The sequence below is a fragment of the Doryrhamphus excisus genome, chromosome 2, assembly GCF_030265055.1.
Source record: "Doryrhamphus excisus isolate RoL2022-K1 chromosome 2, RoL_Dexc_1.0, whole genome shotgun sequence".
Taxonomy (NCBI): Eukaryota; Metazoa; Chordata; class Actinopteri; order Syngnathiformes; family Syngnathidae; genus Doryrhamphus; species Doryrhamphus excisus.
Genome location: NC_080467.1, coordinates 1,937,716 through 1,953,238, shown reverse-complemented (window position 1 = coordinate 1,953,238; position 15,523 = coordinate 1,937,716). Strand labels below are relative to the sequence as shown.

Here is a 15,523-nt window from a genome sequence, read left to right as displayed (position 1 = left end):
TACAGATATATTTTGATGATTTGTATGGCAGCATCTTCCAATAAAATCATCATTAGATATGATAAATTAGTCTGCAGTAAATATATATAATCTTGACAGTGGGTATGGTATTTCCCACTGAACAGTACAGAACTGTACTGCTTGGTAAAAGTCAACTGCTGCTCTGCTGAGGCAATGAAGTTATGAAAGGACAAACGTTTAAGTATGCAATTACTTGATGACTGAAATAACATGGAACTCTCTCACCGCTTTGCAGGAGATCCTTCAAAGTGGTCATTCATTTCAAGTTCAGAAAATCCTGTCGAGTGAGCGGTATCAAACCCTGAAGGTCAGCGGATGAAAATCACATCTATTTCCCTGTCTTTGCTTTCTCAACGTAGGTGGAATTGCCGTGAACATGATTTGCATTTTCGCCTCCTCTTAAGGACTTCCATGCAGCCCTTCAAAACGATGACTGCTAACCCCTTCTGAGACGAGCTGTCACATCACAGCTTTTTAATTACGCCCTTTCCTCGTTTCCTGACAGCTGTTCACGAGTGTGTTTGGGGTAGGACCGAAGACGGCGGAGAGATGGTACCGCATGGGGCTCCGCTCGTTCAGCGACATTCTGGCGGAGCCCGGCATTCAACTCAATCGGATGCAGCAAAGTGGTACGTCAACATCTCATCATCTCCACTTTTACATTCCGCTGATTGGAGATGGAGAAATCCACCTGGAGTTCATGGCCGAGAAAAACTTCCAGATAAGGAATCCTTCAACTTCTATATATATATATATATATATATATATATATATATATATATATATATATATATATATATATATATATATATGGTTGAAGCAATGTTGCCTAAAACAGTAGAAATGTTCTCCACAAAGTCCAACAATACCTTCAGTGCTGAGCCAGATAAAGCCATTTAAATCACATGTCAAAAGGGTCTTTCATCCAATCAAATTTAAAGGCCATCTCCGTTCAGTTGAATTCAGTTGAATTCATTTGAGTTCAGTTGAGTTCAGTTGAGTTGAATTCAGTTGAGTTGAGTTGAGTTGAGTTGAGTTGACTTCAGTTCAGTTCTGTTGAGTTGAGTTGAATTCAGTTGAGTTGAGTTGAGTTGAGTTGAGTTGACTTCAGTTCAGTTCTGTTGAGTTGAGTTGAATTCAGTTGAGTTCAGTTCAGTTGAGTTCAGTTGAGTTCAGTTGAGTTCAGTTGAGTTTAGTTCAGTTGAGTTCAGTTGAATTCAGTTGAGTTCAGTTGAGTTGAGTTCAGTTGAGTTCAGTTCAGTGGCGGCCTGATTGAACAGCTCCTGAGGGTTGAGGGTAGAGTTGCCCATCATCTTACCTGCGACTCGGACCAGGTTGAGAATCCGGGTTTTTGATTCCCAATTTGAGATTCCCAAACCAACTGGTGATCCCGTACCGTAAGATTGACTCTATTGTTGTTCTGTAGTAAATTTAGACACATCCGCCATCAAATGTCCACACGGGCAACAAAAATGTACTTATCACTTCCTGCTTACCATTACCAGCATTACATAACTCCAACCCCTGTGGTCACTTCACAAATGTACTATAAAAATGTTAGATAAGAAATCATACATTTCTTACCATTGTTGGATATTACACAAGCCACTCAGCTGGGAAAACATGGTGACAACAATGACAATATTTTGGTTATATTTACAGTATAAAATTATTACGGGTTATCATCAACTCCTCTTCAACAGTAATGGTAATGGTAATGGTAATGGTAATGGTTTTATTTCATTTGAACATAATCAGTTCCCAGTTCCACATGTCCAAAAGGAGTAGGAAGAAGCAAAGCTTATTAAATCCTACCCCTCCATCTGGTACTTTTACAATCACTAACTGTTACATTTGTTCACTTCCTGCTTTCCGTAATACAGTTTAAGTTTTTTTTTTTTTTGTAATGATGAGGATGAGGGACTACAGATAATTCTGGCATATTGACATTAATGTCCGTCCCTGTAAATAAATAAATATAAAGAAATGAAATAAATGAGTATTACAGTAAACCTCGGATATATCGGATTCAATTGTTCCCACTGGTTTTGTCCGATATAAGCGAAATCCGTTATATGTGTATACCGGAAAATGTCCGTTTTACGCATATATGGGATTTATATCCGGTATATGCGTAAATGGGATTTTATCCGTTATAAAAAGGCACTTCCTTGACTATGTTTCCAATGTACCTGGACGCGCAGGCAACGCTGCAAACGCTGCAAATGACGTCGTATAGCGGCCTGTCACGATTCGGCGAATCGGAGCGCCACGATGCGGCCATCCGATATATGCCAGGGAAATTTCATGGAAATACATTGGAACGGGACTGGAGATTTTGTCCGAAATAGGCGAAATCCGTTATAAAAAATCCGATATATGCAATGAATTTTTATTGGAAATGCATTACAGAAAAATCGGTTCTTTTTTATCTGTCCGTTGTGAGCGAATTTCCGATATATCCGAGTCCGATATATCCGAGGTTTACTGTAATAACAAGTTGTGTTTTGTATGCAACAGTAACGACACCCGCCCATCAGTCACAGTCCACAGTGGCTGAGACTGACGTGCACCAGTTGTTGCCTCCTAGCATCCAGCAGAACATATCACATCGTATCTCACTTTTAATTCACCCCGACTCTCCGCTTCCCCCGAGCAAACGTCTGTGATTGATGGCTGGCTCCCGGACCAATACCCACATGTACTTTTCCCCGCAGGTTTTCTGCATTATGGAGATATCTCCAGGGCTGTCACTAAAGCGGAGGCTCGGGCCCTGGGGAACATTATTGACAAGGCTGTCCATTTGATCACATCAGATGGCATAATAGCCCTGACAGGCGGCTTCCGCAGGTAAAACACTTGTCTCCTTCTCTTTGTGTTCGGTGCTACTTGAAAGGAGACGACTTTTCCCGTTTGGTTGGTGCTAATATTCTATTGGCTTCGGTTATGCACACGGGAATGGGAAAGGCCTTAAGTCTGGCAGGGGTACATCTCATTGCTAAGTACTGCTACAATAATGCAAGGCAGGGGTCTCAAACTCAGTTTACCTGGGGAGTATTGGGGGTAAGGCTCGGAATTTAGGGTTAAGGTTAGGGAAGTGAAAATAAGCGAAACCCCCCACTAGGTAGGTGGGTCAAGAATGGGGTTAGGGTTCGGGTTAGGGTTAGGGTTAGGGTTAGGGTTAGGTTTAGGTTTAGGTTTAGGTTTAGGTTTAGGGTTAGGTTAGGGCTAGGGCTAGGGTTAGGGGTTGAGGCTAGGGCCAGCGTTCCTCTTCTGGTTTTCCAACCTTCCCCCCCTCCTTTTCTCCCTTTTAAGCCTTGTTTAGTCCCCCCCGGCATTTTAGTCCCCAAATTATGAATCCAATTCCTTTCCGCCTTTTTTCTATCCCTGTCTTCCCATCTCGAATTACTTTGTAACCCTGCATTTAGGGTTAGGGTTAGGGAAGTCAAAATAAGCGAACCCCCCCACTAGGTAGGTGGGTTAAGAATGGGGTTAGGGTTAGGGTTAGGTTTAGGTTTAGGGCTGGGGCTAGGGTTAGGGGTTGAGGCTAGGGCCAGCGTTCCTCTTCTGGTTTTCCAACCCCCCCCCCCCCCCCCCCCCCCCCCCCTCCTTTTCTCCCTTTTAAGTCTTGTTTAGTCCCCCCGGCATTTTAGTCCCCAAATTATGAATCCAATTCCTTTCTGCCTTTTTTCTATCCCTGTCTTCTCATCCCAAATTACTTTGTAAACCTGCATTTAGGGTTAGGGTTAGGGAAGTCAAAATAAGCGAACCCCCCCACTAGGTAGGTGGGTCAAGAATGGGGTTAGGTTTAGGTTTAGGTTTAGGGTTAGTGTTAGGGGTTGGGGCTAGGGCCAGGGCCAGCGTTCCTCTTCTGGTTTTCCAACCTTCCTCCCCTCCCTTTCTCCCTTTTAAGTCTTGTTTAGTCCCCCCGGGATTTTAGTCCCCAAATTACGAATCCAATTCCTTTCCGCCTTTTTTCTATCCCTGTCTTCCCATCCCGAATTACTTTGTAACCCTGCATTTAAGGTTAGGGTTAGGGAAGTCAAAATAAGCGAACCCCCCCACTAGGTAGGTGGGTCAAGAATGGGGTTAGGGTTAGGGTTAGGTTTAGGTTTAGGTTTAGGTTTATGTTTAGGGCTGGGGCTAGGGTTAGGGTTAGGGGTTGGGGCTAGGGCCAGCGTTCCTCTTCTGGTTTTCCAACCTCCCCTCCCTCCTTTTCTCCCTTTTAAGTCTTGTTTAGTCCCCCCGGGATTTTAGTCCCCAAATTATGAATCCAATTCCTTTCCGCCTTTTTTCTATCCCTGTCTTCCCATCCCGAATTACTTTGTAACCCTGCAACTTGGATTTCCCTTAACCCGCGTCATATAAAATGGCAAACCAATGGCTTATTCATCGCTTTTTTGTTTTTAATATTATATCCATGTTGCCACATTCTGGTCCTAATAGAATTTTTGGTTTCGCCTACATATTTTCTTTTTGCATCTCGCACAAAACAATAAATATACACAATTGGATGTCCCCAAAGTGAAATTTTGTTTAATTTTAAACACCCTGTTGTTCGTCATATTGGTTATGAATTTCTATTTATTTTTTATTTAATTTTATTTTTTCAATAATTAAAAGATTGCTTTGAAAAATTGAAACAAATAAATGTTAAAATACTTCCAAAACCTGAGGTTAAGAACCATATGACTTTTTGGGTTCTTTGTCATCATAAACGTCAGAGTGAGTGCTCTTACCCTCTGAGTGCAGCTATTTGCGCCCTCTGTCTTTGCTTTGCTCTTTTGGTCACATGTGCTGCTTTTTGCCCGAGTACATTTGGAAGCACTCTGGTCTGCGGTGTTGTAAAAATCCAGTCATAACCAATAGTGTTTGTGGTAAATAATTGAAAAACGGCGGTACAGGAGCAGCGAGAAGAGGCACTTAAGTCAACAGGGGTGACAGCGCTGCCGCTGCTTGATTGTTTGTCTCTAATAGAGCTTGGGCGACAAACACACGTTCAATGCTTCCTCGGAGCCTTAGCCTCTTTGTGTTGGCTCTGTTCCTTACATGTGCACTTTATTTATTTCAGTTATATTGAATTTTTTTTTGCATTGTATTATCGGGTATTTGTGTCCATGAAAAGCCACATTCAGCTGCTGTATGATTTCACGTTGCGTTCCCCCAGAATGCAAGGACATATTGTTAGGTTGGTTCAATAAAAAAACAAAGTATCGTAACAAAGAAAGCTAGTTCACTGAACATTCTGTATCAACTCTGTTATTCGGAATGGAATATTTTCCTTTGAGAGAAAGTGCAGGTCCAACACCGCCACCATGTGGAAATACTTTGTCACGTCTTGCGTTATTCCTCACAGTCGAACCTGGGCTGTTGAAATCACTGGTTTGTGCTGCGTTGGCAAAAATGGGCAGAAATAGCACCGGAATTAGCTGCCTCGTTAGCATTGAGCGCCGCTGGTCGGAATTCAAGAAACGTCTTGATGGTATTCAAAATGAGAGCTGAAGATAAGTGGTTTAAAGCGTTTACTCTTCACTGAACAACAAGCAACAATCACGTAACGTTAAACAGTAAACATAAAACAATCATGTGACGGAGAAACGGAAGTTTGTGGAAAAATGTGACCTGCCACGGTCAAATAATGTTTTTTTTTTTACTAAGATATTTATTGCATTGTGACTTGAGTTGCAGGATTAGCCAACTGCATTTTATCCATCCATCCAAGTGTCACATATTTGCATCACAAAAATGCCTAATCAAAAAAAATCGGACTTCACAAAGGTCACATACGTAAGATTGGACAGGCGACGCAAAGGTTATTAAGGTTTGTTACAGCCGCAAACGTAATAACGTAATAACACAATTACAGTAAACCTCGGATATATCTGACTCGGATATATCGGAAATTCGCTCACAACGGACAGATAAAAAAGAACCGATTTTTCTGTAATGCATTTCCAATAAAAATTCATTGCATATATCGGATTTTTTATAACGGATTTCGCCTATTTCGGACAAAATCTCCAGTCCCGTTCCAATGCATTTCCATTAAATTTCCCTGGCATATATCGGATGGCCGCATCGTGGCGCTCCGATTCGCCGAATCGTGACAGGCCGCTATACGACGTCATTTGCAGCGTTGCCTGCGTGATTTATATTCACGTTTATTATTCAGATTTAGGACAAATATAAAAGTGAGTGACGTCAATAATACTAGCACAGCAGTGAATGAGATCTTAACCTCACTATTGGAAATAACATAGGCCTGACGGGCGTAACAGGGCCTAGCTTAATTAACAATTTGTTATGCTCAGAGTCCAATAAAGTTCAATTCTCATTACCTTACGTCTCTTTTCATTGCCCAGTCCAGGTACATTGGAAACATAGTCAAGGAAGTGCCTTTTTAGAACGGATCAAATCCGATTTACGCATATACCGGATATAAATCCCATATATGCGTAAAACGGACATTTTCCCGTATACGCATATAACGGATTTCGCTTACATCGGACAAAACCAGTGGGAACAATTGAATCCGATATATCCCAGGTTTACTGTATGTTATCTTTTTTAATTTAAAATAAATTATAATGTAATAATTAAAGATTCATTTAATGTATTCAAATGATACTCTTTAAATAAAAATTTTTCCACAAAAAAAAGAAAAAAAAAGAATTATCTTAAAATCCTCAAAATGACATCTACACCTTCTCCCTCAAAAGAAGAAAGAACATATAACAACCACAAAGATCATTATTTTGTCTTATTACAGTTGTGGGAAGTTATTACATTTACAGATTTTCACTTTCTCACATATGTAATAATTTCCAGCCAATGTAATAGTTATTACAAATCACAAACGTAATACAAATCTGCAGCTTTGAATGTAATAATCCCGCAAATGTAATAAATTTTCCCACAAACGTAATAAAATTTCAGTAATACTGAATTTCCTGACAATGTAATAGTTATTACATTGCAGTATTCAGTATTACGTTTGCAGTAGGCAAATTTTATTATTATTTTTATTATTATTTGTGGGAAATATATTACATTTGCAAGATTATTACATTCAAAGCTGCAGATTTGTATTACGTTTGTGGGCAGTTATTACGTTTGCAGGTGTAACAAAGTTATCAAGGTTATTAATTATGACCAATATGTGTTGCGTGTGTTTTTATCTGAAGAATAATCGTCTGCCATTTTCCGTGAAAAGCTACCAGGCAAATAAAACGTTGCGCAGTAACTGGTGCAAATATCCGGTGGTTGTCATGACTTGAGAGACGCATCCACGATGGCATCATCCCAGATAGCACAGTAACTCTTCACTTCAAAGAGCTGAGTGACGGCTAGAATGATGTCTGATTATGTAAATAAGCGCTCCTCCAGGGAAAATGTGGTAAAAGAGATGAGGAAAAAAGATTAGAGCATCACGGATAGTTAACATCAAGATGATGGGGAGCAACAGTACACGATTTATGGGACAGGAGCCTGCTGAAAAGCCTAACAGGGCCTGGGAGAGAGCTTTTATGACTTCAGACTCAGCAAGATGAAGCACACATTAAATCCTTCTCATATTTGGCGCCGGCTCGGAGAGGATTCTTTCAAACCTAATTGGAATCCTACAGAGCTGTAATTGCAGAACAACGACTTGCACAATATCAGTCGGTAAGTGAATAATTTACCTTAATCGTCTCGAAAAGCGGCAAAAAAATAGCGGTTGCTGGTTCAGGCTCTATTACAGCAAAATAGCTGAAGTGCTTATTTAAATCAGCGCATCAGCACTAATACGCCGCTGATTCTCCTCATTGTGGCGCTAAAATTCCAATAGATTTAATTACCTATGCTTTCCAGTCTCTTAATCACCGATTTTTTCTTTGTGGAAACTCTATAAATAGACGCACTTAGCTACGAATAACATAGACTAAAGAGTGAGTCGACCCCCCAAAAATGAGAAGACATAAGACCGTAGAAATCACACACAAACACACGGCAGTAAGTCAAGCTGTCATTCTGTCGAAGTCGCGCGAGACCAAGACTTGGTTGACGCCGCTGACATTAGCCTGATTGAAAGGACGGCTGCCGAGGACGGGTGACAGGTCTTAAAGTGATGCTGTTGAGGAGGATTAAAAATAGGTTAGACTTGGGCGACGTACTCTCACGTGGTACCTAAGAGTCGTCACTGTGGACCTAATTCCAAATCGGATCGTCAGGAGTAACACTCAATGAGACAATAGCCACGAGTTTTTCTCTTTCCGAATGACCTTTCCGAAAGCAATGGTATACATGGAAAGGAATATTCCAATGGCGTGTCTACATGCGGCGCTATAATCAACCAGAATAGGCAATGGGGCATGCCCAGTAAAACATAAACACCAACATCACATGATAGCAAGTTCCTCGAGTTTTTCTTTCACTTGTCGGAATAACTCCGTATTTCGTTTTTTTCGTTCATCCAGTCTTGAAATTTAGTTTGAATCAAAAACAAACTTTTTAAAATCGAAGAAGAACATCTCGAGCTGTGTGTTATGTCATATCTCAGCATTCGCTGAAAGAACGCACCCGGGAACAGGAAAAGATAAAGTTCAATCTTGCTAATACAGTAAACCTCGGATATATCGGACTCGGATATATCGGAAATTCGCTCACAACGGACAGATAAAAAAGAACCGATTTTTCTGTAATGCATTTCCAATAAAAATTCATTGCATATATCGGATTTTTTATAACGGATTTCGCCTATTTCGGACAAAATCTCCAGTCCCGTTCCAATGCATTTCCATGAAATTTCCCTGGCATATATCGGATGGCCGCATCGTGGTGCTCCGATTCGCCGAATCGTGACAGGCCGCTATACGACGTCATTTGCAGCGTTTGCAGCGTTGCCTGCGCGTCCAGGTACATTGGAAACATAGTCAAGGAAGTGCCTTTTTATAACGGATAAAATCCCATTTACGCATATACCGGATATAAATCCCATATATGCGTAAAACGGACATTTTCCGGTATACGCATATAAAGGATTTCGCTTATATCGGACAAAACCAGTGGGAACAATTGAATCCGATATATCCGAGGTTTACTGTATTTTATAATTATGAATGGCGTATAGAAGGGTTTAGATTGTGTTCCACAGATGGCGCTAATGCCAACCGCCAATAAACAACAGAAGAAGAAAAACACCACGAAGAAGAACGCAGTCTGACAACTTTCCGATTGAGCAAAGGAATATTCCACCCCTGGGAATCCCATTATATATCCATTCGGATTGGCACTTTTCTTTGGGAATGACACATTCTTTCTGTAGCAAATAACCCGAATGGAATTGGAATATTTGGGTCCATGTAAACGTGGCTAATGATTATTTTTCAAATTCTTAAAACCGCAACAGGGTCCCCCTAGGATTTTTTGAAGCTGTGGTCCTGGGCTGCACGGGACGTGGACTGTCCAATCAGGAGTGGGCTTAATCTAATATGATTTATAATGTATGACATCTACAATGCACTGTCGCTATGTAGCTGTTGCCTGTCCTAGAAGTCGCCAGAAGTCACTAGTGATGTCATGATCTGATTTGCATATCATTAGCCTATGAAAAAAACCTTAAACTATATTAGGAAAGCAGGAAGTGAACAAATGTAACAGTTAGTGATTGTAAAAGTACCAGATGGAGGGGTAGGATTTAATAAGCTTTGCTTCTTCCTACTCCTTTTGGACATGTGGAACTGGGAACTGATTATGGGATGCACTCAATTGGAATCTGATGCATGTTCAAATGAAATTAAACCATTACCATTACCATTACCATTACCATTACCATTACCATTACCATTACCATTACCATTACCATTACCATTACCATTACATAAACACACCTCTTCTTTTATCCTGGCAAACAAAAGATTAAGAAACATTTGCCCTTTTGTGCTCCATCCCTGCCGGCTTGTGACCGTATTTGGGCGGGGCGGACCTGTCAACAGCACCCGCTGTTGCTCAGTGACAACACAAAATATGTGCTTTCACTTTTGAGTCCCTAAATGCCAAATAAAACTCCCCAACAACCCCAGAACTGGCTAGATTTGTTGCTTGTTTGGGGTTGGACTGTCCTGGTTCTTTGGTCCGTGTTGATCTACCTTTACTTACATTATTATTATTTATTTAAATTATTTAAATTATTTGGGCAATTTACTGTTCACGCTGCACTTTACATTATGTTGTTCATATTTGGTGTCTATTCTATCTATTTATTCTCCACATTATTATTTTGTGTCTGTTATTATATGGGAGCCAAGCAACGACATTTCGTTGGCAATTTCACTACTGTGTTTTTGTGCAATGACAATAAAGGGAGTCTATCTGTCTATATCGGTGTATAAGTATATATATAGAAGTATAATAATCCAACAATGTAAAATGTTAATTCATATCAAGAGCATTGTTTTTGGTTCCAGGCATCAATGAGGAAGATAAGAGGAAGAGCCCAGAATGAAAACCAATCCCTTGACGTTCAGCTTAGTTGCCAAGTTAAGTTGACTAGAAAACAACCATATTGTCTGATCATTTTGGTATGAGGAAATGCCCACGAGTCTGAACAACGATAATACCAACCTAGCGTGATGGCGTCCCGGCTGGTTCATCGCTGTTATAGACTACTAAAGGCAAAAAAAAAAAAAAAAAAACATCACCGTCACATTTCATGTATTTCACAGAATTTGAAGTGGAAAAAAACAGATTGTCAGTCACGAGCTGTAAAATTCTTCATAATTAATGATATCTCGAGTTCTTTCGATTATCACTTTGCATTTATGGCGGTGAGGCAAAACTGCGAGTGAAGCGACACAAATCTATTTCTATTCCGCGCCCAGCCACTTTTAACTGAGCCTGAACTTTTCCTTCCTCGCATTCTTTGACATTTCGAGCAGCAACACTTCCCACGTGTGTATTATTCATACATGTCACCCTGTCAGCCACACAAATTTGTAAATAACCATTCATATTTCATGCGCTTTGTGCTGAAACACTTAATAATTTAGATTTTTTCCTCACGCAATATAAGTGTAGAGCAGATACATTTACACTGCCTCCATTTTGGGGTATAGTCACATTGCAGAGTACGTTATTTTTAAGATGAGCGGTCCCAGTCCCGGCAGGACTTGATCATAAATCGATGTACAATTGAGACGGTGAAGAAACAGGAAGAAAAGCACTTTTGGAGGAGTTAGTTTTACTTCCGAAGAAGGTGGTATTAGAAGTCCTGCTACTCGCTACATGGCTGAAAAGTGTAACATATATGTGCTAAAAACCTGTTTCTATGTACTCACACGCATCAAACACAGGTAGTGGAGGTCCTGCAGGGGAATGAATGCATGCTGATGATCTCAACCTCGTACGGTACATTTATGCAGCATACTTAAGTGAGTTTTTCCAGAGGTTGTTGCTAAGCTGCCGAGGTTCTCTTGACAGTTTTAACATCCTGTGTGAAATGGAAATGTTGTGCATTTTTGCAGCATTGCCTGGAAAGTTGCATGTTCAGCAGATAGGAATCTGGGTGTCCTACAGGTCGACTCATTAGAGAAGTAAATACCACACGGTCCAAGGCAGGGATGTCCAAACCAAGCGTTAGATAGGCTGACGGCATCCACCTTGGAGACTCTGCTTGTACCCTCCACTCCTGCTTGTCGTTCATGCATGGATGCTCCTCACATGCTGTGTGGGTTGGTTTTTGCCGTTATGATTTTTTGGGATTTTCAAAATATTTCAACTTTTTTTCTTTTTTTTCTGGTAATATTGTTTATTTTATTCCCATGATTGGAGTTTTTCTCCAAACTAATTTTACAAAATTTATAAACGTAATTTTGTTGCGTATTTCACAATATTTCAATGTAAAAAAAAATATTGAATATTCCGATTCTATGCAAAACTCTGGAAGTCATTGCCACCAGACCTCCGTAACTCTGGCACCCTTCCCATCTTCAAATCCAAACTCAAAACTCATCTGCTCAAACTTGCTTATTCTCTTTAACTGCTTCACATGACCCCCCACCCCCTTATTTATTGTATGTTTTCTTTTATCTTATTATATATATTTTTTTATATTTTTTTTATATATATTTTATTATATATATATTTTTTATATCTTTTGTACATCAACCTTGGGTGTCCTGTATTATTATAATTATTACTAACATTACGCTATCTACCTCATAATGTTACCACTTAGTTCTTGTAAAATTGAAATTCAAACTCAGAATGACTTTTTTCATGTAATATTTTGACTTTATTCTTGTAAACCAGGGGTCCCCAAACTATGACTTTTCTTTCCTCTGAAGGGGGCCAGGGTCAGGGTCGTATGTTTGTTTATGTTCTATGACTGGGGCAAAGTGTGGTTGTAGTCACGTCACAATAGGTTACCATTTCCAGTTCTATGACAGAAAAATGACCATGCTTTATTGTTCAGGGGGCCGGGACAAATGTGGAAGTGGGGCGTGTCCGGCCCCCGGGCCTTAGTTTGGGGACCACTGTTGTAAACGTTCTTCCCGTAATGATGATTTTACTCCCATATTTTTGGACTTTATTCTTGTAATGTAACTTTTTTTGCCACGTCGCTTGTGAAATACTTTTTATACCTTTCATACAATTTGGCGTCGCCAATTAACCTAACATATTTTTGGAAGTACTTGAAGAAAACCCCCGCATGTACTATACTTTTTTAATGTGCCGCAGGGCCGCATAGGACCCCAGCCAGGGTCGCTCTTTGGACTCCCTTGGTCTAAACCAGGGGTGGGCAAACTTTTTGACTCGCATTGATATAACAAAATTTATATACAAAATTTTATATACAGGGGGGGGCAGACTATATATTTTACACGTAACAGTCCACCTGGTATTATTGTATCTGTAAAATTGTCATGCAATCTGCTATGCAATCTGCTATTATTATTTATTTAAGTATTAAGTATTAAGTATTTTAAAAATAATAAAATATTATAATAATTAAAATAAAATTAAAATAATAATTATTATATTATTATTATGTAAAATATGCAAATATAACAATATTATTATTATATATAATTAATATAATAGCATTAATATAATAAATATAATAATCATAATAGTTATAATAATAATAATATAATAATAATTATTATTTTAATTTTTATTATTATTATGTGCTTGTGTCTCTTTTTTCAGGAGCACTTTGTAAACAACAGACCATGTCAAACAACGAAATTGATACAACCATCAAAAGGTTGGCTCAGGCCATGATGCCAGGTTGTATGTTGAGTTTAAATGAAATACTTTGGAAAGATTGGGCGGGCCGTATTCAAACACTTGGCGGGCCGGATGTGGCCCCCGGGCCGTAGTTTGCCCACCCCTGGTCTAAACCCAAGCCTAAAGTCAGTCATCGGTTATAATGGCAAGTGAATAAATGAAAGTCAGAGAGCAAATTAAACGGATGCGACGAAAGCTGAGTGCGCTAAAGAGACGGGGTCCACGCTCCCCGCCGCTAACCCTGAACGTTAGCGTTCACATACCTTGTGGAGCACTAATGGCTGTTATGGAATACTCGGTTGCTCCCTGGAATAGCCTTAGCTAATTCTAAGCTGCCCGTCTGTAATGTTGGGCTCTTATGTTGTCATCATTGGTTTTCCGAGGCTTCTCCTGTTCGGGTCACTTTGTTGTGAGCCGTGACAGTGGCGCTCATACGTACAAAGGGTTCGTGTGTGCGTGGACGTCGGTGCATAACGATGGGTTTGAAATGGAGCCTGGCCTATTTGGCAAAGGCATAGAGCAGAAACGGAGGCCAACTTTGACACATCACAGCCAAACGTCTTGTCATTCGCTCGTGGACTTTGTTTTGCTGTGTTTGCGTCAGCTCGGTGCTCCGTGATGACAAACTGCACACGCGGCTGTTTTAGCAGGTCACCGTAATCACAAGAATGCAATGTTTTCTTTCATCGTGTCGTCTGAGGGCTCGGATAATGTTCCTGCTGCAAGTCACTCAGACACTTTGCTCAGGTGGTGCAGTGGGTTTTTTACCAACATCTTATACAATGCAGACAAAACTACAAATAAACAATTATTTTTTGGACCTACAGAAAACGTCCATGCTCGTTATTTCAGGCAGCATGGATTCTTCACTCTACTGAGACTCTCTTCATATCCCGTCCTCTCCATACTCACTTGGCCGATTGTGCGATTGAGCGCCCTGATCCTCAGATTCGACACAATTTAGCTCCTTCCATGATTGGAATAAGTAGGCCAGAGCAACTCTTAACTCTTAATATACAGATTTTTTCCAGCTGCGCAGGCCACACAACTAGGAGACCTGAGTTCGATTCCACCCTCAGGCATCTCTGTGTAGAGTTTGCATGTGGGTACATGGGTTTTCTTTAGCACCAAGTCAGCAAGCGAGTTCTGAAAAAGTGAATAAATGTATAACGTCCAATTGTCTTCACACAAATGTTCATTTAATTCCTGGCATATAAGGTGAAATGATTGTGTTTCATATATATTAACTGCTGCAATTAGCAGTTTTAACACCAATTCAACATAATAATAATAACCACATAATACAGGGGTGGGCAAACTTTTTGACTCGCGGGCCACATTGATATAACAAAATTTCCGGGGGGGGCAGACTATATATTTTACACGTAACAGTCCACCTGGTATTATTGTATCTGTAAAATTGCCATGCAATCTGCTATTATTATTTATTATTTTATATTTATATTTAAATATTTTAAAAATAATAAAATATTATAATAATCAAAATAAAATTAAAATAATAATTATTATATTATTATGTAAAATATACAAATATAACAATATTATTATATATAATTAATATAATAATTAGCATAAATATAATAAATATAATAATCATAATAGTTATAATAATAATACAATAATTATTATTTTAATTTTTTATTATTATTATGTGCTTGTGTCTCTTTTTTCAGGAGCACTTTGTAAACAACAGACCATGTCAAACAACGAAATTGATACAACCATCAAAAGGTTGGCTCAGGCCATGATGAGTTTAAATTAAATACTTTTGAAAGATTGGGCGGGCCGTATTCAAACACTTGGCGGGCCGGATGTGGCCCCCGGGCCGTAGTTTGCCTACCCCTGACATAAAATGTCTGTAATGCCCTTTCCTCATTTCTATTCCTTTAACAGTTTACTGCAACATTACATTGACTATGCACAATGACTTTCATCGAGGAACGAATAAATGGATCTCAAAAAGGTTGCAATTCTGTGGAGAAAAGTTTCAAGTGGTAACTAATTCAGTGGGCGGCTCCCTGGCAGCTTTTATATTTGCTTTCTGAAGAAGCGTCTTGTGCTGGTAGCGTTTTGATGGATCCGTTTTTTGCTCAGTAAATTCTGCGCCTGCAGTTGTGCTGACAGCAAGAATGCAGTACGTACGGCTTGTCAGAATGTATTTGCCTCTTTGGTGACATTAAGCTTAGAAAAACACTTCTATGAAAGTTTTAGC

General features: G+C 39.7%; 1 protein-coding gene across 1 annotated transcript in view; it reads left to right on the top strand.

Moving 5' to 3' along the window:
- Positions 1 to 15,523, top strand: part of dntt (deoxynucleotidyltransferase, terminal) — an 88,272-nt gene that overhangs the window by 25,816 nt on the left and 46,933 nt on the right. Inside the window, exons 5-7 of the mRNA XM_058064827.1 lie at positions 257 to 328; positions 527 to 650; positions 2,739 to 2,871. Of these exons, the coding sequence (XP_057920810.1) occupies positions 257 to 328; positions 527 to 650; positions 2,739 to 2,871 (329 nt within the window). The remainder of the gene's footprint in view (positions 1 to 256; positions 329 to 526; positions 651 to 2,738; positions 2,872 to 15,523) is intronic.